The sequence below is a fragment of the Sander lucioperca genome, chromosome 12, assembly GCF_008315115.2.
Source record: "Sander lucioperca isolate FBNREF2018 chromosome 12, SLUC_FBN_1.2, whole genome shotgun sequence".
NCBI lineage: Eukaryota > Metazoa > Chordata > Actinopteri > Perciformes > Percidae > Sander > Sander lucioperca.
The window spans coordinates 7,397,084-7,422,656 of record NC_050184.1 but is presented as its reverse complement, the minus strand read 5'-3'; the positions used below and the strand labels follow the sequence as shown (position 1 = coordinate 7,422,656).

Genomic DNA, 25,573 nt, shown 5'->3' with positions numbered 1-25,573 from the left:
TGGTGATAACACAGTATACATTCATAGACAGTCTGTATCACCGCTTAAAGCGTCAAAATACAGATATTGCAAATTGTGGACCAGTTAGCAATTTAGAACAGTTATAACGCAATATGCATAGATAGACAGTCAGGATAAAACATGTTATATTTGCTTCAAATAGATGGTATACAGGTCTTCGCTCTCGTATTCATGCATATGTGTATATGTAGGCCTATGTATGTATGTGTGTATCCAGTGAGGGTGGGGGCACATATGACCTGCTCCACTTTTATTTTGATTTATAAGGCTGGTGGAGCGCATCATCACAGAATCGCTTCATCTTCTCTCCTTTATTACACCACATTTGTTTTCATTTTACTCCCAAGGCCTGGCTGAATACATTACAGATTTCCCATGGGGCCCTTGGGGCCAGCTCCTCCGCCACAGGAGACAATGGGATGACGGGGAGAGATTTCTGAGCATGCTTCATCATTAGAGACATTAGCATTATTTTGACTTCAAAACATTATTACGGGATTATCATCATTCTCTGTATTAACGGGATAAGTAGACACATTTGTGGGAGCATCGGTCAAGCGTATTGGTCAAAACAACAATAGTAATAATTGCTCAAGCCAAGAAGTGATAATTAGAGACATAGAAAAAGGTGTTAGGTGACAGATGTGGCTTTTTGAAAGAGCTACATTTAAAAAACGAATCCATTATTTCTAATGGAAAAATATTAATAATGCCGCTGTCTTAGACCCCGATCTGAAACTCTCCTTTCCAGGATGCAGCAAAACAAATAAATAAATAAAAAGTCCTCTCCCATCTTTACTGATGCAGCATCTACCTCAGATCCCAATGTTGGTGATTTAGATGAGACAACACCTTTCAAATCCCTCCATAGTGCCAAGCAGTTATTTGAGACATATTTTGTTATGCCTGACACAAAATCTGATTCAGTCCTAGGAAGATAACTAAGAGTAGAACATTACAGTGAAGATAATATAGCAATTGGGTTTAGCATACAGGGGTCAATGGCAGGTTAATGCACAATGTAATACATGTTTGACTATGGGAGCCCATGGGGGAGGGGCGCTGAGGTCAAGGGGTGACTTGTTTTGGGTCAGTCTGGAAACAATATGAGCACAAGATAGAGAATTACGCCCATTTATCATGTTTGTCATATGACTTTGGCCTGGAATATTTCTGTTGTAACTGCATAGGAATCCTACACAATCCATAATTTGTTTCCAAAACACTTTATCCATTTTTTTAAACTGACTTTTTACATTTATTAAATACTCTCTAAAATATATGTGTAGCCATTTTCCTATATCCTCAGAAGAATAATTTGCCTTAACATTTGCTGTTAGCTTTTTAAGGTGTCACACAAGAGGTAGACGTTGAATTTTAGAGTCAGTCATGCTAAAAAACACACTGGTAACCATTAATACTTGCTGACACATCTTCATTTTACTTCTTGTCAGCCATATTTTCCCTTTCCTTGGTTCCATTATGCAAGCATATCAATTTGCTATTGTTCATCTCCATCTTCCATCTACGAGCCTGCCTTTGGTGAGGCACAAAGAGGCCATAAAAATGGGCATATAGTTCCCACAACTCCTGTCGTCACCATACCTGCTCCAACTTTCACTTACAGTCATACGGAACTATCTTTTTTCTCCACCTCATTCACATGTTCAGCATTCACAGCCAGCAGTGAAACTGATAGCATCTACATCATTTCAAGGACATACAATAACAGCCACTAGCCAAGCCTTCTTACATGAATACATAGAGGAAAGGTTTCCAGCAACATTATTCCATGATTGAATTCCCAAGGACAAGAGGGAAAAAAGGGGGAAATGGAAAGGGAGTGGGCAAACAAGGTATATATATATATATATATATATATATATATATATATATATATATATATATATATATATATAAAAACCAAATTATGAAAATACTATAACCTTGTTTGTGTTTACAAAAACAGACACCCTTGCATGTGTCAAATATGTCAGAAAGTAACTAAGAATAACAACAGATCTTAAAAAAAACTTCACAGCTAAGATCCTATTGGCTACTGAGCTTGCTCTAAGCAATGCGTCGAACATGTAAATTGCATGACCTCTCCACTCCTGGGGGTAAAATTACTCCTCACTACACCCTGTATAATAACCCTCTGGATTCTCCCTGTTTCCCGTTTCAGGGTTTGGGAGCTACCTGTCAATCAAATCAAAGCCAGACAGAATACATTTACATAGTTACACTACATTGCAACATCTGAGAGACACTGAAGACATATCTCATAAAAAGGATCAGATTTTGACCACAGATACAGAATATGCTCAGACTTTATCATTTTGACTTAAACATACATAAAATCACACTGATGCTGAACCATGTCTATTTTAGGGAGTGATTTCTGCTCAGCTCTAATCATGTTTCCTTATTTGACTTGAGTAACAATGTACAAATTGCTGGAATATTACAGTTTTTATCAATGGTTTACACACTAATTCTGGTACTTGAGACACAATGACCACAATCTGTAACTAATGTCCCAACGCTCTGAACCAATTCTGCTAAAATACAAGCATATTTCCAGCTTTACACTCAGATACAGTTCTAAAACTGAGTTTCTTCAAAACACTACGCACACTTCTCTACACTTGGCATGATCTTCTTAAATAAAATCTCTTGTGTTTACATGCAACACACTGCCATTGAAAATGCTAAACTTAAATGTCCTACTATCCACTCTGACTCCTTACATGGGTAAACACATCTTACACAGTTGTTTCAATTAGCAATCAGAGCTTTAGCAATCAAAAAGCCACAGGTGAGCTCTTCTGTTTTGGCCAACATAGGAGAGAGAGGCAAGAGGAGTGTGAGTACAGTAAGAGAAGGAGAATGAGGAAGAAGAAGAAGAGAAAGAACAAGATGAGCCATAATTCCTGATGAGATTCAGGCCACTTTGGTCTAACAATGAGGGAGGCAGGGCAGAGAGTACAACCAAACTTGAGCAGGGCTCGACTATCATTGGTCATGATAGTCGAAACTTCCCCAGTTGCTTGACCAGGGAGAACATTGCTTGCAATGTTGATAAGGTGCTGTGGCCAGACCAAAACAGAAGACAGGGTGCAGACTATTTTTTTTTTCTCTCTTTCCTTTTTTTACTGTGTACGGTATATTTTTCCATCACTAGGCTGTTTGTTCTGTACGTAGAACATTTTACACATTCAGCTTTATGTTTGATTGGATGTAAACAATATTTTGGTAGAAAATCAACTTTTTATATTACATTATAGTTGTGTTTCAAATGAGAGTAAACCAACATTATGCAAAGATATTTTAAAACATTACATATTTTTATTTATGGACGATGTAGGAGTAACACAGAACATGCAAAAGGCAAAGGTCTCCTGATAACAAATAGTGTTTTCCATTCATATTAGTGTTTTACATTGAGCACATCATTGTTCAATTGGTTCTTAGAAATGTCTATTCATATGATGGTGTGTGTGTGTGTGTGTGTGTGTGTGTGTGTGTGTGTGTGTGTGTGTGTGTGTGTGTGTGTGTGTGTGTGTGTGTGTGTGTCATTATGAGAAGACGTAACATTGTTTTGAAGGTTTCATTTTGCCAGAGATTTGTGGTGTTTTTTTCTTTTGTGCGTGTGTTTCTGGATTTGTGTAGAGTTCTGAGAATTTGAGGCATGCTTTCAGAAAGTGTGTAAACAACTGAGAAAAACAGTGAAAAAAACAAAAAAAAAAACAGGCTGAGATCTTCAAGTGGAGACACCCACCCAGAGGTTAAAAAATAGTACTGCACCTTGTTGAACACTTCCCATATACCAGGGGTGGCCAACCAGTTAGGTATAAAGAGCCACAAAAAAAAAACGCACCATAGCAAAAAGCCACACAACACATGCACGTCCACACTACAACAGCAACAGTGTCTTCCAGATCTAATGACAGTCATAATACATAGCAGTTTTCATATTTTTTTTTTCTCACTTAGATTGACTCAGTGGGAAACCTGACAGTCTTTGTTATCCACAGTCCTTTTCAGGTCTTGCTTGAACTCGGTTGTGGCCACTCGAAGCAACTCTCTCACTCATTTGTCACTAAAGGGGCTTTCAAACAATCAGATTCAGCAGTGAAAGGGTTAACGAGGAAGGTGATCTGTGGCCGCTGTTTTTCCTCAGGTTGCAGAATCTGTCCTCAAAACTCTGCTGCATTATTTTCCATTTTAAAATAATTGGCAAATGTATTGGCAGATGCATTCAAATGTGTTTTTTTTTTTACTTTTCTGAAATACTGTATGTTTCAGAAAAGTTAAAAACAACAATCAACCAATGACACAGCCCCCAGCCACACAGTAAGAGCCTCACAGGAGCAGGCAAAGAGCCGCATACGGCTCAAGAGCCACAGGTTCGCCACCCCTGCCATATACCAACCTATAATGACACTATGAATAAAGAAAAAAAATGTATGATGATGATGTTATAGGATCTCTAACACTCTGGATAGACCTATTCCATTTAGGCTACAAAATAAGTGCATTAACCAGTCAACATACACACATCACACCACATAGCCCATATGCCCAAACCAATATATTCATTTTTTTATAAACAGCTTGCAGCCTGTGCATACAACTGATTATCAATAACACGACCAGAAAAGAGGACACAGCTCACACAATTAAACAAAAAAAATGAAAAAAGAGATATTATGCTAATGGGATGCAAATGCTAAGCTAATACAGCAACAAGCATTATTCGTTTTTATTGACTGCTTATGTAAACCATGTAAACACTTTTTTTTTAATTATGCATCCTTTTCTCAAAACTCTAAACACAAATCCATAACTTTTCACCTAATTCCCCAAACTTGCTATTTTCAGGTCAAAATGAAGCTCTTCACTTAAAACCATTCAATCTTGCTAAAAAAAACAACTTTGCCCTCAGACATGACACACAAGCCCTCAAATACACACACACACACACACACACACACACACACACACACACACACTGCAACATAGTCTTACACACTGGTAAGATAAATTCTAAACAATATTACAAAAAGCGGTAAAAAGTAATGTTGGTTGTGTTTCCGCCTCAAAATATGATGAACACAACAAAAGACACAACAAATGTATATGTTTGTACATGTTTTAGTCCTTAATGTACTGTACTGTAGCTACAATACACCAAACAACAACAAAACAGAGCTCAAGCTGTGCTGACTTGAGTGTACAATTTTAAATGCTAGTGCTTTCTAAATGACCACATGGTGTAGGCAATGAGAAATGAAGGGATTTGTGTTTAGAGTTTTGCAGTGACAGTTCAACAAATGTGAATCATGTGTCAAAACAGGGGAGTGTTTATAGTTTAGGGAAATGGGTATGCTTTTTGATAAATGGCGTTATGGTTTTGAAATTTTAGTTCAAACGCCTGGTTGTAGTGTTTAAGCAATCGATAACAACTGTAAGCCACATACATTTAATAGCATGACACTTCTATAGAATCAACAGCAGAATAAAACATTACTAAAGCGGTAACACAGAGATGTACAATAAAAATCGACAGCGGCTGCTGCCACAAACACACATTAAAGCAAAAAGATATCTGCACAGTTTTTATATCAAGGTAGTGCACACACACACACAACAAGGCCCTCCTAGAGAGTGTGTTGTTGTATTTACCTGTCTGAACGTCATTTTGCAAGTTCACCGCAAAGTCCTCCTTAAACTGCTCCAGGTTCAACTTCCCTAACGTACACTCAGCTCGATCTGTGCCAGTACAACCAGTCCTCAAAGTTTTCAAACATGTTTAGCTGAATGAGGCTCTGCAGTCACAAACTTGAAAAAAAAAAAAAAAAGATGTCATTGGAAAAGTAAAAATGTTAAAAGTGTTTTAGATTGAGCACAGCAGTGTGTAACTGGTTCATACAGAATCACATTGTATGAACCGTGTGTGTACCATATGGTGACAAAATTGTGTTTTTATAAATTATTGTATAGTTTTGAATGAAGTGTTCAATTTTGCAAGAGATCTGAGGTTGTCTGCGTGTGTTTGTGTAAATTGTGTGTAGTGTTTTGACTAAATTAGATTTTTTTTGTCTTTTTAGTGTTTTCAAATGTAAGCAATCCTAAAAAAACAGCTACTAGTTAGGCTATGTTGCTCACAGCATTGAACAATACATAATATACAGCAACTCTTGAAATAGCCACATATGAAAACTATTTGGGTTGACCCTTTCATGAATCTGTAGTTTTATCCTGTAGGCTTGACTCACAAATTTAATGCTGATATATTGTGCGTTTGGCTGGTATACCATGATGACACAGCACAGTAGTGGGACCACCTTATCAGGAGCAGGTCACTGAATCAGATAGACAGTCCAGTCTCACAGCAAAGGGAGCTCGGCCAGACTCATCTGAAATCTAATATATGCAAAGCTGCAGGCTGTCTCATGATGGAAACACATGTAATTGTGCAGACAATTTTAATAATGTGCCACTATTATGGCTCATGTACACAGCCAGGGAGTAGCAAGGAGGGTGTTCTAGAGTCATACAGGGAGTAAAATAAGAAAAATAAATTAAAAGGTAATGAGGACAGAATGAGAGGAGTGGGAGGATAACAGTGTATGAAACTGTTTATCATCCATGCACAATAATATTAAGCCTCTAAGTGAAACTTTCTGTTCCCTTTGCTTTAATTTATATTTTGGGAGAACAGCTCTTTTTATAAATGTGTAATCATCTCACTCCCTTCAAAATGGTCAGCGTACTGTATTTTAACTTCACCTGTAAAGAGCTACAGTTTAATTGCACATTAACCTTAATGATGAGTAGTCTGCATGTATCTTCCCTAACAACCTGTCTTGTCAAGCATGATGCAAATAAAGGAACAAAATTGTCAGTGAGAACGACTAAACCACATTCCATTTACTCTAACAGCTTACATGTAATTCCTCATTATGCCATTAGATGGAAACACAGGGTCAGACTGAGAGCACTCCATGCTTTGTCAGATACATAACATTCTTATTAGGGGATCTTTGATTGTTACATAGTGTAGTTTAAGTGACATTTTGCATAAAAAGTACTATTAAAGCCACAGCACAAGACAGAAATAACATTATAAATATGAAATGCTGGTAAAGTGCAGCCAAGGTAAATGTAACAGCACAAAGTTCTAATCCCAAAAGGGCATCAATAGCAGCACTTAGTGCAAACACATGATCAATAACAGCTACAGCTGACCATTTATTCATAACATTGTCATCATTATGTACCACAATTTGCTCAACAATACAATCGTTGTCATCCTATTATACCTGACTTGTCAAAGAAAACAAACCTCCGGCACTCATAGATAAGTAGTCTTCTTATTTAATGTGGGCAAAAGAAGAAGACCTGAGTGACTGTGAGTGCTGGAGTTTTGTTTTCTTTGATCCTTGCCACTGTCGTGCACCCAATACACTGTGGGACAATAGTTAAACTTTAGGTAACGAGTATGTGCAGTGTTGACCAAAAAACACTCCATAAACTAACTTGAGTATTGTAAATATTAGTTTAGGCACACATAATGTACAAATAGGCATGTAAAGTCTAAAGTGAGACCTATTAGTGGCAACAATGGGAAGCAGCTGATTGGGAAAAGTGTGCCTTCTGTCACATCCCATCAAATAGCGCAGGACCCCTCAAGTGCAGAGATGGGAATGTAACTCTACAGGCACAAGGACCCAGCATCCTCTGGCTGGGCTGCTCAGCCTGCAGGTTGTGTACTGGGATATTTGTCCAAACAGGAGTACATTCTTGTGAGAAAGAAGTTAACATGGAGCAGCACTGGTCGGCAGTTTGTGCAATGATTTTAGCACTCGGTGCATCGGTGCACTTTGACATAGTTTTTGCTGCAGAAGCTGATGGCAATTTAACAGGTACGTGTTTTGACTCAGATGGCAATATGTGTTTAATGTATGTTATTCTAAAAAAGAGTGAGTGTTTGTGTGTTCCATTCCACAACACGTTGTTTGGCAACCAGACACCTTTATTAATGTTATCCCAGTTTCCACAGCTGATCTTTCTTCTGTTCTGCTTCACTGCTTCTTTCTCTCAGTGATTCTTCCAAAACCTGGCCACTGCCCACGTCGCCTTAATGTTGTCCCATCACATAAGGGGTGTGTGTGTGATGAAGACTGTCCTGCTGACCACAAATGCTGTGTCTTTGACTGTGGAGCTGTCTGTGTCCCTCCTGCTTTCAGTACGAGCCACAATGTTGTACTTTTTTTTGTAAATCTTTGGTTGAATCTTCTCAGTGACTGAACTGATGTGGGAATCAAGCATGGACAGTACGTTTCTGTTTCAGCTCTTTGTATATATTAATGTCTCTTTTCCCTTCAGCTAAACCAGGAGTGTGTCCTCGCAGGCACTGGGGCTCAGGACTGTGTGCTGAATTTTGCTCCAATGACAGCGACTGCCCCAAGGATGAGAAGTGCTGCCACAATGGATGTGGACATGAGTGCATTGCACCATACACAGGTTAGATGTGAGCAACAGTGACAAAACTCCCTAGTGTGTGATCACATTAATGTGTTGACAGTGTGTATGTTTTTGTCTCGTCAGTGAAGCCGGGTCGCTGCGCCCTTCCCCAGGGAACCCCCATGTGTGCTGAGTACTGCTACCATGATGGTCAGTGTCCAGGAGAGCAGAAGTGCTGCAAGACAACCTGCGGCCACGCCTGCAGTGAGCCCTGCTGATTGGACAGCTCCGCACACTTCTTTAATCTTTAATGCAACGACATAGAAAAAGTATCATGTTCATTTTTCCTACCTTTTCAACTCCATAGTAGCACAATTTGGTACAATACTTGAGCATTGGCTTGCACAAAGTTGGATTCTTTGTGGGGAAAAAAGTAAATTGTTTTCCTTCAATATAGATAAGATGCCATTTTATGTGCCTGTACATCAAAAATCAAGTAGTATTCTACTCTACATTTGGAAAAACAAGAATTATAGAATAACCTGCAGGAGGAAAAGTTGGTAGGGTGCTGTAAGTCTTCAAAAGACCTACAGTATGTTTGTATTTTAACTTGATTAGTTACTACTGAAGTAATCTTACTTTGAAATCAATTCACATTTTGTCATTGTTTTTGAGTATTGATATTGTATCATCTAGTATATTCTAAATGGATGAAACATGTACTGTACTTATATACAGTATCAGTTGCTTGTAGAGGTTAAAGGTATGGAGCAATTTGTATTACTTTGTATTATAACCAATAAAAAAAAAAAAACCTAAACATGTTTCCAGAACATAGAATTGTCTTATGTATGTGTCACCTTGCTGGTTATACGTCTTGAGTTTCACAGGTCTCTTTTATGGGTTTATTAGGTGAGAGCTTGGCTGAAAAAACAAATGATGAATAATGCCAAGAATGGAAAGTGCTTACTGGCAGAAAACAAGACTATTTTAAAGAGGTGGCCAAGAAGGTCTGTTGCTCGAAGGTTTCAACACTGTTGCACCACAACCTCAAATGCAGCTCAAATGGAATTTTATATAAACACATTTATTTTTGTAATTTAACTGACTAAAAAGTGTACTTGTCTAGCTAATCACAAACATATATGCTACATAAAGTGAAGGCTCTGTCGCTGTGACAAGCCACTTATCATTGAAGACTGCTACGACTGAGCCAGCAGAGCTATGTTTTCCAGCTGTGTATATCTACTCGCTTAGAGAGATAACATAGTTCACAGCTGACCACATATGAATATCACTTATGTGGAATGCTGTTTTTTTTCCTTTGTTTTTGTTCCACACTGTTGCCAAACGTGCAGGGGTGAGAATTGCTGACCGGCCAAACACAGAGACGTCTCTGTTTGTTCTCTCAGAGACTGCCAGAAGTTGGGCCAAGTTTGTTTACACAAAAATGTGGGCACTCAGTGGGAAGTAATACAGCTCTAGTTTTGGTGCAGTTTAGAACAGCGTACCTTCTTTTAGAGGTAGAAATATAATATATATTGAATAAAACAACAGATGTTTCAGTTTATTAAAAAGGCCACACACACACAAGTGAACCAAAATGGACTTCTAGGCTGACAAACATAACAGAGGATTGTTATTAGTAAAAGAGTTTAATAAACAAACACATGGTTGACATACATACATACATACATACATACATACATACGTACGTACATACATACATACGTACGTACGTATATATAGTGAATGAGTCAACAACCCGACAAACTAAAGGCAATTCATTATGAAAAGACCTGCTGACAATCGCATTTAACATTCAAGCATGCATCCAACAACCAAGTGCAAAATAAATGTTTGGTAAGAGGGCTGTTCCTTTTTTATAGAGCAAGAAGTACCAGACAAGTAATGTTAGTGCTTGGAACACATTTTAAAAAAACTATGGTTTTGGTAACTTTTTAGTATTTTTGTGGGCATATCTTTTCTTTTTTTTTCGCAACATTAAAACTACTTAAAACGTGTGTCAGGTAACACAAATGAATCAGGAACTATTAAATAAAGAGGAAATACTTCTGGTATATCCCATAGTTAGACTCTGATGCTGTGTTGACTGCAGGTTGGACATGGAAAGATATATCCTGTCAAAGGAAATATGACATTCTGAAAGTTATTTATCTTTCCTAGCAGGGAGGTCAGGAAAGCAGTCCTCGTCCTTTTTCTATCTGAGCTCTGAGGCTTTTTAATGCTGCATTTGTAGAAACATAATTTTACCACTCATAGTAACAACATGTCTCAGATGGCTATATTATGATGTAGTTGAGTTATGGCTTCAAACATCCAGAAACAAAAACAGTCTAACCAAAACCCTCTGATGCAGTTACCATAGCAGCATACTACACAGCTTTGGTTTCTTGTTAAACAATAACAAAGCTCTTACTTTCCATCCAAGTAGAGAAATGTCTATATTTTCTTTTCCTTAGCCCGCAGGAAATTATCCTGAATAAATTTATGTTCAAAATTTGTCTTCTTCCATTCGAAAACAAAAACTTCAAGTTGACTGTTTTAAAAACATTCATACCAGCGCTTGACTCGGTTCTTCCCTGAATGTCACGTTAGCCAGTGGTTTCACCAAAAGGAAATCTTCCTTTCTAAAAGTAGAGCCAGTTGGCTTTCGTGTCCAGCCTCAGAGTGGCGGCACACCCCTCATCTTTCGGATGATGTTGGCTATCCGCTTGGCCAATCCCGGGCTGGGCTCGTCTATCTGGAAGCTCCGGGTCAGTAGGTTGTAGAGGGAGCCGTAGCCCACGGCCACCACAGTGCAGGTCAGGCAGATGACATTATAAGGCATGCTAAAGTCAGGAGTTGGCAGGTTGACCAGCAGAGGCTCTGTATAGACGCGCACAAAGTAGCTGGACTCTTCTTTGCAGGGAAAACTGGAAGGAGATGGGAAATTTGATCATTCGACTTTCCCCAACAAATGTGTTTCTCTATAGAAACTTAAACAAAACTCTTTACTTACAAGCTGCTGAAAAGTGGCTGTTCCCGAGTGCTGTTTGTATCCATGGCGACGATACTTGGTACAAGAGAGCTGATTACTGAAGACCTAAATGTTGAAGAAACAGAATAAATAATACAAAGCGTTCACAGATGTTTAAACCACCCACTCTTACATCCCTCAAAACCATACAACACCTACAACTTTTGAAGGGACACGAGAAGCAACATGTGTGTCTGCATTTTTTTTTTTAGCAACCTCTGGAAATAATCAGTTTTGAGAACAACTCCACATGCTCCATACCCAACATAGAAGCCGTGGTTGGGATCAGGGGTGTATTCAGTCCACTTGAGCAGAGCCCTCTCAAACTGCACGGTGACCTCAGTGACGGAGTTAGGAGGAAGCTGGACCAGCATCTCCAGCAGGTGGGGCCTCACACGGTCCTTAGACGGCTGGTAGTGGATGTAGCCTGGCGGAGGAAAAAAAAAAATAAAAATCATGAGTGACCATTAATACGCTATTCTAATGTTTATCCATAGCCCTTTGTAGTTTCACTAAGTTGAGATATATGATACAATGTGACAAAACTCCATACATTCATAACATTATTTCATATAATAATAATAATAATAATAATAATAATAATAACTTTTATTCATATAGCGCCTTTCATGAAACACAAGGACACTTTACAGAATTACAGTGGCTATACTAAGGAAGCCACTGTAGTAAGGGAGGTTATAATGTATATATAATGTTTGAGCAAGAACTAAGCACCAAGATAGGTACAGTAGGTAGACGAAAATAAAAGTCTTCAGCTTTCATGACACAAAATAGGACTCATGTTCTCCTCCCTCTGGTGAAATGATGCATCTGCATGGAATTACACGAAACAATGATTCCTCTAAGGAAACTAAGGTACAGTATGTGTGACTCATGAGGCTAGTACAATAATTTTACCCATCAGTGTAGAGCTATTTTTTTTTTTTTAAGCAAAAACCCTACAACAGTATGGATTGTCATAAAAATTAAAGCCAAGTAATCAATAAGTTGGCTGTCTTAGTAGAAGTACATTATTATTATCCTTTCCTACTAATGTAAACAGTTATTTTCATTTCCACATCAGCTCTACTTAACACAAAATAGTGAATGCAAACACTGGAAATCAGCTTCTTCTTGGATTTACAGCAGCATTTGCCACCCATTACAAAAAAAATTGCAAGACAATTATGAATCATGGAATTGTTGAACCTTAAAATTGTTAAAATCTTGGGCAGAAACAGCCATGCTTCTGTTATCTACGGTCACAGCAATGCAGACTAACTTGTGCGAGTGGGAGATATTTGAAAAGACATTTTCCCTGATGATATTTTAACAGAATTTTGGGGGGAAGTGAGAGTTCTTTTGGGCATTTAATTCTGCTGTGCATGTAAAGTGCAGGTAGTGTCTAAAACCGTGGCTGCAACTTTGTGTGCACATGCATCCTACTTGGCTTTCTGAAGTCACTCACTGGGCTTGTTGTCCTTTCCCTTGCTGGCCACAGTGAGGGTGTGAATGTAGAGACGAAGGTACCAAGGCACAGAGTCCAGAAGCAGCACAGGGAAGGACCTGTAGGGGTGGTTGTTGTACATCAGCGTGTGAATCTCTCCTGTCTGTAGCCCGTAACCAGCCACATAACGCTCTCCGTGGAGCAAGGGACGCAGCATGTCTCCTGCAGGCAGGGATTATGAGACAAGGAGGTTTAATGGTCGACCATGTGGGAAACATTGCAGCAGAGACAAGAAAACACTGCATATGTTCAAATTTAAGAAGTAGAGTTAGAGAATATGATTTATGATTTATAAATCAGGACCTAACCCTAACCCAGTCTGTTGCTCTGGTTGACTTTGTCAAAAACATCTGTTAATAAACAAGTTTCACCCTAATGTTTGAAAAATTAAAGGAACCTTTAGGTAACAAATAAGTACAGTGTTGCTTTGATACAAAACACAACAATCTCGGACACAAGTTGTGTTTTCGTATTTGCTTTTTTGTCTCGAAAAGGTTTTGTAAAAACGGACACACGTTGCAATCTGAAAGTCACTTCAGCTGCTGCTTGTTGAGGACTTTCTGTCCAAAAACAGAGAACAAATTGCAGTTACAGTGATGATTGCAATGCAAACCCAGAGAATAAAAGAACAGTAGTTACATTGTGTAACCAAGAGAGATATGACAAACAGATGCAGTTGACATACTGTATTTTTGTAAACACGATGGTAGACATCTCTGTCCACCATCTCCTGGATTACAGACTTCCATCTTTATACTCCCACTCTACGTCAGTGCATTAAAAAAACAATATTAAAAAACTATATTTTAGTAGTAGTAGTAGTAGTAGTAGTTTAGTATATGCACAGATATACATCTTATATTATTTAAAGTGTATGCTAAGGTTTTTTTTCTTGTATTCTGTATTGAGTTATTTAAATGTATTCTGTCTGTCTGTCTGTCTGTCTGTCTGTCTGTCTGTCTGTCTGTCTGTCTGTCTGTCTGTCTGTCTGTCTGTCTATCGATCACCAACTACTGCATGTCCAGTCTCTTACACAAAGCTGTGTGTCATGCCCTGCTGTTCTCACTCACCCTCACTGGATTTCCAGCGGATCAGCAGGTTGAGGGAACGCACAGTGCCAAAGGTGATTTGTTGGGTCAGATCGTAGACAGAGAAGGTTCGTCTGTCCCCCAGCACCATTGCCTGGCTCAGCAGGGGAGTGGCCGGGCTCACCTCAAACTGCTCCCCCTGCAAAATGACAATTAATTTCTCTTGTGTTGCACATCAGTATAGATACTGGGCAAAGATTATACCTTCTACACCTTGCTACATCTGTTTCAAATCATCTTAAATGGTACCCTGTGGAGTTTTCTTGTATACAAAGGTTATGTTTACATCAAGTTTTAACACATTATGTGTATCCTTGAGCCCTAACAAATTTGTGTAGTGCATTCCATTTTGCAAAGCAGATTTTTTTTAAAGCATGCATTGTTTAAGTCCATGTTTGCTTGCAATCTTCTTCTTAGCTTCCTTTGTTGGCGCATTGCAGCATATCTTAGCCAGCTCATAAATAAATGCTACTAGGGGGGTCAAAAACTCCAAAGGGAACCTTTGAATATCTGCACCTGCATACTGCTTTGACAGTTCAGTAAAATGAATCCTCTTTCTGTGAAGTTTGCATTAAGGGAAAAAAAACTAATCATTTAGAGTGCATGATAGAACATAATGTGGGGGTCAAACCTGAGGGTTGTCTGTGATGTCGATGTAGATTTTACTAGAGGAGGCCAGTGGACAAGCTTCTGTCAGGGTCCGAGAGAACATCTTAAACAGAGACCACTCTGAAGGAACAAACAGCTTAAGTTAACTAAGGCCAAAGAGATGTAATCATGTTTTTTTCTACTACCAAACACAACAATCCTCAGGACCTCTAAACCTAAATAAGAGATGAATGTAGGAAGAATGTGATTTTGCTCACCTCGTTTGCCCTGTCCGGGGGTGTGCAGGTCAAAGACCACATTCAGCGTCTGTCTCAGCTCCCAGGATGTGGTTTTGCACTGCCAGTCCTGGCACACAGGTCTGATGTGCACTGCCTGGGAATGAAAACTGCTGTGGAAGAGTTTCTCTGACTTTAACAGGACAGCGAGACCAGCCTGCAAGTGCAACATGATCACATAAAGAAAGAGAAAAAGAAACTAAGTTAGCCGCAGTCATCATCAACATTTGACACACTGAAAGGGTGTTTGAAAATATGATCTTGAGAATTTTTGCCTCATATGAGGAGCTCCAGACGGAAGATCATGGATGTCAGTATGTGCATCATCATACAAAAGGAGCACACATGGCATTTAAGTACTGATGTGGTTCTGTGTTTTTTTTTTTTTTTTTTTAGAAAGACAAATGAAGAGACACACACACTAGACACCCACCTTGGATCCACATGGCAAGAGTTTCTTCCAGGGTGTCAAATTCTCAGTGCAAACAATCTCTCGTGGGAGGGTGGCATAGCGAAGAAAGCTGTGGTCCGTCACTTCAAGTTTAACAAAACAAAACAAAATCAGTCTGTAAGTAATGAAATGCTTCTTGGGCAGTATCTGTAGCACCTGCATGCTGCAAGAGTTTAAGGTGTCTAATCACACCGTACACTTTTATTCAGGCTCAATGCTCAAAAGCTCTACAAAATGCTAAGGGAGATTGAAGAAGCCTCTCTGTACCGTTGCCTATACCCAGTGGTTTGAAGGATGCACTGGGCTGAACAGTGTTGGTGGAGTCAATGAAGTTCAGTGAAGCGCAGAAGATCCCAGACAAAACATTTGTCAGCTCCTTCCAGGTGCCATCGACACTAAAAAGGGCAGAAAATGGTACAAAAATGTTGAAATGGCTGACAAAGCACATGCTAGGATTTTGGAAAATAGTGCTTGTTTTCCTTTTTCTCATAAATCCGCAAATAGAGAACATTTATTTCACCTCCACCAGAGGGCCGTACTCACTCTGTCACAGAGTCCTGGAACCAGACCCAGAGTTCAGCCCCAGGAGGGGACGGCAGAAAAGGCTGCCCCCACTGCATGGTCCTCCAGTAGCCCTGCGTGAAGGAGATGTGCAGCTCTCGCACTGAGAACTTGGAGATGACCTGGCCCAGGGACTTGGGAAAGAGCCGGTAGTGGGACACTGAGAAATACAATATAATACAATCATCAAAAACTGTGGGACTACAATTGTACAGTAACAGATATTTCCTGTTGTAAAGAACAAGGTGCATGCAAGTAAAGATTTAAGACTTTTAAGAATAAGTCCATAAGAAGAGAAAATAAAGCTAAATTCATAACTGAAAAAGAACTAAAGCAAAACATTTTCACTGTTCTCACAAGTCTACCGGTGCACCAAGGAACTACGTAGGAACCTGGATAATGAACGTATTACTGAACGTAAAACAAACACGATAGATACTACTGATATAATCGCCATCACTTAAATGAAGGGTATGAATACGTCCACATGCATTCTATTAACAAAAATAGCACGTTTATTTCGGACTAAAATGAATGACATGTTAAATCACTGCTAACAGTTAGCTTACCTTTGTTTCCTCTCATGAAATCAGTCTCCCAAAGTGTGCGGAACTGGAAGCTGGCGTAAATATCTCCTGAATGCAGCGGTCTGATAACCAGCTCCTCCTGAAAATCGTCTTTAGGCTGTGGTACCGAGGAGGGGACAGCGGTTTCGGGAGTAGAAGTGTCCTGTTTGTCGGTGTCAGCATCATCCGGAGTCGCCTCTTCAACCTCAGTTGCTTCCCACAGCCGCCTCTCCTCCACCGCAGGCTGCTCGGCCATTTGTCCCGCTGTTTCTGTGGCTGTTTGTGGATTATCGAGCTCAGTGGCATGGTTATCGCCAGTTAGTGTCGTTTCTTGACTGTCTGCGACAATAAACATTGACAAACTACAAATAATAAGCAGCAAAGCCGAATAGCTGCACCTGTGAGCTGCCATCTTTCTCCTACGGCGGTGGTTCACTTCCGCATTGACGCGTCATACGTGGAACAAGCCAATGGGCTGCTTCCATATGTATTCCTGTGGCACTGATGTGAACCTTCATTGTTTTAAGCAAAATAGTGTCATTTTATGATATTTTGCGAGTAAATACTAATATGGAAGGATCGTCTGCTTATTTTAAGCACTTATTCTAAACATAACGGTATTGTAATAGAGTGCAGAAGTTATTTTAAATGCGGAAGCGGTAACGTAGGCTTCTATATTTGATGATGCTTTTCATACAATAGTTGTATTTCAGATTTGGCGTTTTTATTTAGCCTATTATGATTCTAACAATACGCCTGCCACGTTTTCTACGTACTACCGTTGTATCATAGTTTAAAAAATAAATAAACAGATGTGTGCATTCTTCTTAGGCTATATATATATATATATATATATATATATATATATATATATATATATATATATAGCCTATGCTTTATGGAGCGAGGAGAAATTTAAACAATACAGAAATTATAACGCATACTATACTACATGTCCCTGTCATAAATGCAGCTTTTTTATTTCTGTAAACTATAGGCTATATAAGAGTAGGCAGCACATAGGCCTACATCATCAGTTGACCAACGTCACATGTCCGTTGGTGCATTCTAACCTGCTTTTCTTACTAATTAACCAATTACAGCCAATGTCATTAATGATCAGTCTATAACAATGCTTGCTCGACTTAATCTGGCATTTTATAGCGTTACCGGGGCTGCTTAAACCTATAGTAAAGCTTAGCCTACCCGAAATAAACGATGAAGGGGGAGCATAAAAGCATAGGCTATTGTGTTGCCAATATATTGTCACCATAAAATATATAAATATTCAGTATAAGCTCCAAATGTATCAATGTGTGTCGGATATTTTGATCGTGTTGCTGGACAGGGACGGGCATCATCGGGGGCATATTACCCCTCCCACATCCACACATCATCGTGCACACAGCACAGACACACACACACACACACACACACACACACACACACACACACACACACACACACACACACACACACACACACACGGAATTTCTGCTCAGCCATGGCTCCCTGGTAGCTGCTCAAAGCGGCTGTTGTCAGAGCGAATTAAATCTGCACTCGCTCGCTCCTTTCCTCCTGACCTTGCCTGCCTCTGGTTGAGTTTTCAATATTTTATTCAGGATTCCTGTGCTGTCTCCCCATGGCTACATCGGATGGACTAGACGGCTGTCTGCAACGAGGCAGATCTCAAAGTGACCCGAACATACTCATCGAACCGGGCATCGATTTGGCTCATGGCACAGGTAAGATAGACGCGACATTTTCTGGATATTTATTTGCTAGCCTATATATGCAAGTGCTTTTATGATTCCGCTTCTTTGGTGATGTAGCGATCTCCAAAAGGCATCATTGCTTGCCCCTCCAGATTTGCGCGTTAGAAAGACGCCTGTAGCCCATTGGGCTGCAAGTAGTAGGCCTATTTGGGAATCAGTGTGCAGGCCGTTTAATATGATATTAACGCGTGCAACATTTACAGTATCTTGCCTTCTGCATGGTGCCAACCTCCCAATTGAGCGCGTATATTTACCGTCACACAATCCGCATGCATGTGGTCCATGATGTTAGTCTGAACGTTGTTGTCTTATCTGCCAGCATTATAGCCTGGTTATTCAGGAGACACATGGGTTTTGGTGTGTTGCATTTTCAAAAGGCACAAGCACATCTTGTTTGTATTAAAGCTCTGACCCCGCATATTGACAGATACCCCTCCACACACACATACACACCCTTCCCTCTTCCCCATACTGAAATGATCTCTGCTGTTGTGATCAATGACCGGCCATCCACGTGAAGTAGGCTATGGGTGGAAATACCCTTAATTCAGCACAGCCATGCACTCACAAGCGATCAATTCACCAATTCATGCATCCTGCAGGTGTGCTTTCCAACATGGAGCCCTTGTTTATCTCTCTGTGGTTTGTTAGTCATCCCCCTGCATATGGAATAATGAATTGATCTTTCATTAATAAGAGGAGAACACCAGGGAGCAGTCATGTTCTGCACTTAGTCCTGCAAATAGACTTCATGTGGTTCTTGTGTTTGCTGTCAGTTCTTCTCACTCTTGAATTACCAATTTATCTTCAGTGCAAATATGTTTGATTTTTTACGTAAGCAAGGCTATTTATGGACATATTGTGTGGGCTTGGAAAGAGTCATTGCCTTTACTCCTACACATGGTGAGTTTTACACACACAAAGAATACTTGACTGAATGATTCAGAAAAAAAATTCACCTTTCATCTGTTCATTAATGTGGCCCTTTATTTTTCCACATCTCTCAAATCACACCTGCCTGCAATCATCAACTGCCCATAGCACATTTTTAATGAACCCTTACTGAATTCAACCCTCCTATGGAGGATTTAATTCACACATAGGAGGATGTGATAATGTCACACTGGGTTTATTGACACACCTGAAAAAACAACCCAGCAGCTTGGCAGATCTCTTGCTAGTGATGAGAGCTAAAACTATTAGGGAACACTGAATATCAGCCTCTGTCGCTGGAATATGCACAACTGCATTACTATCAAAGATGTATATACAGTTGTCAATACACTGCAAGGACAATGTCAGTGTCTGGTGACCCAAAGTACACAACATCGCCCACCCACTCTCTGTGTGGATCATCACTGCGCTAGTGTCTGGGACACCAGTCTTTGCCAAGGGATTACTTTGGCGAGGACTGCCTTTTTCCTCCAACACAGTGGCCCTTGCAGCTGCAGAGGCTGACACTGTATTCATCCACTTACTCAACACTAGGGAGAAGAGTCAATAGAAACAGCAGCCCATCACAGATAAACACAGAGAATCCTAGCAGTGTTTCTTTCAAAAAGAAGGTGCAGTAGTGATACAGCAGGACAAGTCAATCCTGCTGTCCAACAATCCAATCCTTTTTCAAAGTGCTTACTTAGGCTTGACTAACGTTACTAATGACTTAATGTTTTCTCTTATTGTTGCTTTAATCTTTTATTCTGAAAGGAAACTGAATGGAGACATCCTCTTTGAGCTGCTGATTTATATTTCACATATATTTAGGAACGTACAGTAAGTCTGGTAACAGGAGCAGCAGTATAAAAACTTGTTTAGTCAGTTTGTTCAGACAAGGACCCTTTAGATTCTTCTGCTAATAAAATGTCACTTTCACTCAAACTTCCACTTAGTCATTGCAGAGTGTCAACCAAGGTAATGGTGTGGAGAGGACACCTTGAAGCTTTGCGAACAGGGAGCGTGTCCAGGCAGAGCTGTCCCTGTGTCTTCATTCCACTTAGTAATTCCTCTGTCCTATAGAAGGATGTGCACAGCTAGAGAAGCACTGGTGAGGAAGATTCAGGCAGGAAGTTTGAATAGAGTTACATTTAAGGCCGGCCACACACTGGCTGCGTCGCGTGAGCGTGGTGTTTCTGTTGCTTGTCAGCTGCATGGCGGCTGCGTGGATTTTTCTGTCTTTACACACCAGAAACTTGTCTGATGCGGCGCTGCTGCTGCTAGCCTTGTCTGTACACATGTATGTTTCCCATTGATTTACTGCACTCAAGCAGTATACTTCATGTTAAACATAAATATATACTGATTTGATTACTGCAAAGACAACGTCTGCAGTATTGACGGCAAAATAGGCTATAGAATATTTCATTCTGTATTGACAGGTGCAATATTTGAAAATCAATAATTTTATTTATTATAATTTCTTTAAATTACATTTATATCTGCATTTATGTCAAAACCTAGAGACTTTCAAACATCAACATGTCATTTATTAATATTGTATTTGTGTCAAAATTAAATATAAACATCTTTTCCTATTCTATTTTGCCTGGAAACGCTTCCAACACGCTTGCGTGTCGTGTGAAAAATAGGCGTCGGTTCTATTTCTAGCATGCATGCGTTTTCGGCGCGGCTCGAGCCGCGCCTGAGACATGCATGTCACGCAGGCAGTGTGCAAGCTCTAACCTGTTAACATGGGAGCCGAAATAAAAACGGACACGCCACGCAGCTAATTCAGTACAGGCCTATATATATATACAGAGCAGATATGGCTGCAGCTAACGTTTTTTTTACTCTATAGAATGTCATAAAAGAGTAAAACATGTTTATCACAATTTCCCAGAGCCCAAGAGAATTTCTTCAGATTGCTTGTTTTGTTGGACAAACACTACTAAACCCCAAAATATTCAATGTACAATGATACAGAGAGAAGCAGCATATCCTCCTCTTTCAGAAGTAGGAACTAACAAATGTTTTGCCTTTTTGCTCCCTAAATTATGCAATGAAGAAATAAATGATCAAACACTTTTGTTTATCAATTATTTGATTAATCAACTTATCGTTTTAGCAACACTGTAGGTGCAAATGACCATCTACTTCTTTTTGTGAAAACCCTGCGTAACAAGAAATGCTGTAATGGAGATAGTCGCTTTTTACTTGCCCTCCCATTTCATAAGTCAGAGTGCAGGGTAAACGAAAGAACAATGTCCCTCACAGGAATTTGTCATCTTGCTCAAGGCGACTTCAACGTGTTGGATCTCAGCTTGCATGGTCAGGACAGTCAGATCCAATTTGTTCGGTTATAGGACACTTTCTCATACCACCAGGCCCGCTGATCGGGTATCTTTTAGGTCACATCCTCCTTCGTCAGTCTGACTGATACCTGGATAATCCTCTAAAATCTCACATCAGAATAATCTCTGAAGATTGCAGGTATAAATGGAGCTCCCCATGAACAAGGAGATATATCAAACCCTGTGAAAGCTGATATTGAGCCATAACGATGACTCACCCCAAACCAGAGCAGTGTCTTGTACATAATGCCTCTCTTATGTTCAGGACAGGCCTTGACGAGTAAATATGGGAAAGTCAGCAGTTCTTATATAATGTGCCCCTCATTTAACAAGGCTTTGTTAAAATTAAATAGTAATAATGGAAGCAAAATTGTATTAGTGCCACAGGAATTACTAACATAATAGTAATGTGTAAAAAGCCAGTTTTAAGGTTTGAATGAGTTGCTGTAGCATGAAACAAAAATATAGACATACACATTGAAGCGTTCATACATTAATACAAAACTGAACTGTATGCACACATGAACTCTATTAATCATTCCATGTGATGATAAACATCTATCTATCTGTCTGTCTGTCTGTCTGTCTGTCTGCCTATCTATCTATCTATCTATCTATCTATCTATCTATCTATCTATCTATCTGTCTGTCTGTCTGTCTATCTATCTATCTATCTATCTATCTATCTATCTATCTATCTATCTATCTATCTATCTATCTATCTATCTATCTATCTGTCTATGTGTCTATCTATCTACTTGTTTGCTTACATTGCACTACTTATCTATCACTTGTGGATCTGGTTGTGATTTGCTGTCTTGCCCAAAGACACTTCAGAGAACCGTGAAGAGTCACCCCACTCTCATGTCTGTATGCTAAATATGAAGGAACCGCCAGGCGATGGTTATCTTAGCTTAGCGTAAAATCTGGAAACAGGGGAAAAAGCTAGCCTGGCTCAGTCCAAAGTTAACAAACTCCACCTACCAGCACCACAAACAACAAGTTAAAGTTTTACAGGGGTTACATGTCAGACTATTTCTTGAAGGTTGCCTGGCAGCTGGTCCCAAGGCAGGCTAGCTAGTAACTTTTTCTGTTCTATCTGTTTTTCTGAATGATTTTCAACCTCCAGAGTCTAGAAACAGGGCGTGAACTTGTTGCATTGAGCTGTGGATCATATGTGTTACTAAGTGGATAAAACAGCAACAGTGACTGAGAGGTTTTCAGTCTAAAATAAATGGGAAGAAGTGAGAATCCGACACTAGAAAAGTCATGAGGTGCAGCCCTAATTCTCACAGTAACAGCAAGTAACGCAAATTTGTGTCCTTTTGTTGTTGAATTGTTCTTCAGCTGTCTTCAAGGAGAACACAATATGCAGAAGCACACAAAGAGATGATAGACACACAGAGCTTACAGTATCAGGATATACCGTAGCTAGATTTGGTCGTCAGAAGAACCACTTGCACCTACAGGAAGTCCAGCCTCATTAAGCTCTTACTTCGTATTTTCAGTAGCGGAGCTGTAATTCACGCCGGTGTCACTACTTGTTCATCAGGATCAGCCTTCAGGGACTGTGAGTCAGTCAAGGCCACCTGTTAGTAGTAGCCACTGGAGAGCTATTTGTTTCCTCCATGATGCTATAAAGGTCCCCGCAGAGGCCAAGGAGAAACACTCAGCCATCTAGAGTCTGAGAGTAGCTTCCTGGTTGCCTAACAAAATATCTGCTCTCGCCATCATGAAATGTTGTTATTATTAATTGATGTAGTTGAGACTGTGGGAAGAAAAGGATTGTATGATTTAAAGCTGGAATTTTAAGATATGAAACATATCTTTCAGTCCACGGTACAAACACTGGCTCATCAGTCATTTTATTGTTTACTGTGCTTGGTAAGGATGGGCGGTATTAATAAAAATGTTCTATAATATTATTAGTTTTTTTATACACTCACCTATATACCAATCTGAATAAATTATTTTAAAAACATACTTCTATACGGGGTATGAGCAGTACCTATAGGGTTTAATTAAAAGTATGCTGTATGCTTCATATGCTGTGGCCTTCACAGTCATCAGACCTTTTGGAGTGATGTGGAGGAATAGTGTTCATCCCTCCAGTTAAATTCTTGGAGAATCAATTTCAAGAAGAATTGAAGCTGTTCCTACTATTAGTTTTTCCTTTTATTTGTCACCAGCTTATTGATATGGTTAGCTTTCTGTCAATTCTATCGGAAAATTGTTGAACTGTGAAAATAAGAAGTTGGAAAGGCCTGTTTTTGGCTAATAATGTGCATTAAATCACTGATTTGCAACACATCCCACAATAGCCTAATTCTATCAGATATATTAACAGAGTACATTTGTAGAAATTGCATAGCAACATCTCTACTGGATGACACATTTATTCTTCATTGTCTCTTAGATGGCTGCAACTAACTATAATTTATTCATCTAGCCATTCTTTTTTAAATTCATTGTTTAGTCTGTAAAATGTCAGAGAATTGTGGGAACATAATTTAGTCACAATAACCATCACAATTTCATTACAAAATAGCTGTCAAATGTCTTGTTTTGTCCAATCAACTGTCCAAAAAGGATATTCAATTTACAAACGCAGCTAATACGTACATTTCAGAAGCTGGAGTCAGTAGATGTTTGGCATTTTTGCTTTGTTTTAGTCTTCCTTTTTCCTCTCTGTCTGTAACATAACTGCATGTTGTACCAACTGTACTGACACAATAGGGATAAGCTGCATCTGGACGCCTTGCTGAGCTCTGCTCTCTGTGGACGCCTTCACTGTCTTTCAGCCGACCATGAAAAAGGAGCACAAAAATGATGACAACAACAAAAGCTCTATATCATGCCTGCTCTCTGTGGATGCGGGAGCAGATTAAGCATTTGACAGTGTTTGAGCCATGTATGGCTGCGCCTGTTGTATGCTAGAACGAGACAGACAGGCAGTTGAACGGACAGCCCTTGGAGATCAGAGAATGAAGACCCAAGCAGCCCTCAACGCGAAATTGTTTTTTGCAGGATGGTAGGGGAAGACTCATGAATATTCATTAGGGAACTCATCCCTGAATGGCTAGTACTCGTTGTTTGCTCTGGTTGGTTTGGTTAGGTTTAGGCAAGAGGAGGGTTATGTTTAGGCAAGAGGAGTGGGATTGGTTATGGTTAGGGTAAGGATGTCAGGGCGAGCCAATCAGGGATTACTCTTCCCCTACCATCCTGCAAAAAAAAACTTGTGCCCTCAACACCTGTCAGAGACCCCAGGTTAAAGGCAGTATGTAATGGAGCTATTTAGCCTTTAAAGGCTGAGGTTAAATGGAATTCAGGAAGTTGCATGTACTATGCTGTGAAGGTTAAAGAGCTAAGAGATGAAACTCCTCTGGGTATTGAGTCAGTAGAACAGTGGAGACATTTTTGGGAGGGAAAGGAGAAGAAAAGGACAGGAGACTTAATTAGTGAGGCAGAGAGGAGATGGAGGAGAAGGAAACAGAGCAAAGAGAGAAAGAGATGAGGAGAAGGTGGCCTTTGTTGAAAAAAAGCCAAGAACTTGTCCCTATTGCTAACTGGCCACGTTAAGATGATGGATAGCCTAGTCTACAGGAAACCATTAACAAAGAGGCGGCGACTGTGTGAGTCTGATTTGGAAAGCCTCTGCATACTGGAACGTTTTCTGTGGATCCTATGTAGACCTAAAAGTGATTCCACCAATAATACAGAATTCCTCTTTGTACCTTAATCTATATTATTTTCTCTTCAGGGATATTTTTCTCATATACTCACCCTAGCTTTTGCATGTATCATACAGTACATCCAAGCAGCCATTAATGCTAATACAAATGTGACAATCAACTTGCAGAGACTTGCAAGTAGACTAGAGCTCTGTTTTTGGTCTCCACCAACTCCTGAGAAAAAATCTGC

The 25,573-nt window shown here is 39.7% G+C and overlaps 3 protein-coding genes across 6 annotated transcripts in view; 2 read left to right on the top strand and 1 right to left on the bottom strand.

Moving 5' to 3' along the window:
- Positions 1-7,750: 7,750 nt before the first annotated feature.
- wfdc2 (WAP four-disulfide core domain 2) lies at positions 7,751-8,919 on the top strand. Of its 2 annotated transcripts, XM_031286910.2 has the most exons (4): positions 7,751-7,952; positions 8,132-8,275; positions 8,416-8,553; positions 8,638-8,919. In XM_031286910.2, exons 1-4 carry the CDS (start codon positions 7,850-7,852, stop codon positions 8,769-8,771), a joined length of 519 nt encoding a protein of 172 aa, XP_031142770.1. In that variant the 5' UTR covers positions 7,751-7,849; the 3' UTR covers positions 8,772-8,919. The 2 variants fall into 2 exon arrangements, with proteins under 2 accessions (XP_031142770.1, XP_031142771.1); XM_031286911.2 differs by lacking the exon at positions 8,132-8,275 and having other exon boundaries at positions 7,760-7,952.
- A 1,572-nt stretch (positions 8,920-10,491) lies between these two features.
- Positions 10,492-17,052, bottom strand: pigt (phosphatidylinositol glycan anchor biosynthesis, class T). The gene is made up of 11 exons (XM_031286710.1): positions 16,594-17,052; positions 16,007-16,184; positions 15,731-15,858; positions 15,446-15,546; positions 14,995-15,169; positions 14,760-14,857; positions 14,111-14,267; positions 13,002-13,202; positions 11,795-11,960; positions 11,516-11,599; positions 10,492-11,429 (listed from the first exon to the last, which is right to left on the bottom strand). The coding sequence occupies exons 1-11, from the start codon at positions 17,000-17,002 to the stop codon at positions 11,180-11,182; spliced, it is 1,947 nt and encodes a 648-aa protein (XP_031142570.1). The 5' UTR covers positions 17,003-17,052; the 3' UTR covers positions 10,492-11,179.
- A 999-nt stretch (positions 17,053-18,051) lies between these two features.
- The window catches only part of phactr3a (phosphatase and actin regulator 3a), a 35,707-nt gene continuing 28,185 nt past the window's right edge, over positions 18,052-25,573 (top strand). For 2 of the 3 annotated variants that reach the window (XM_036007829.1, XM_031286834.2), the window contains exon 1: positions 18,053-18,335. In XM_036007829.1, the coding sequence (XP_035863722.1) occupies positions 18,233-18,335 (103 nt within the window). In that variant the 5' untranslated portion in view covers positions 18,053-18,232. Of the gene's footprint in view, positions 18,336-25,573 lie in introns of all 3 variants that reach the window. The other variant, XM_031286835.2, reaches the window with a different exon arrangement.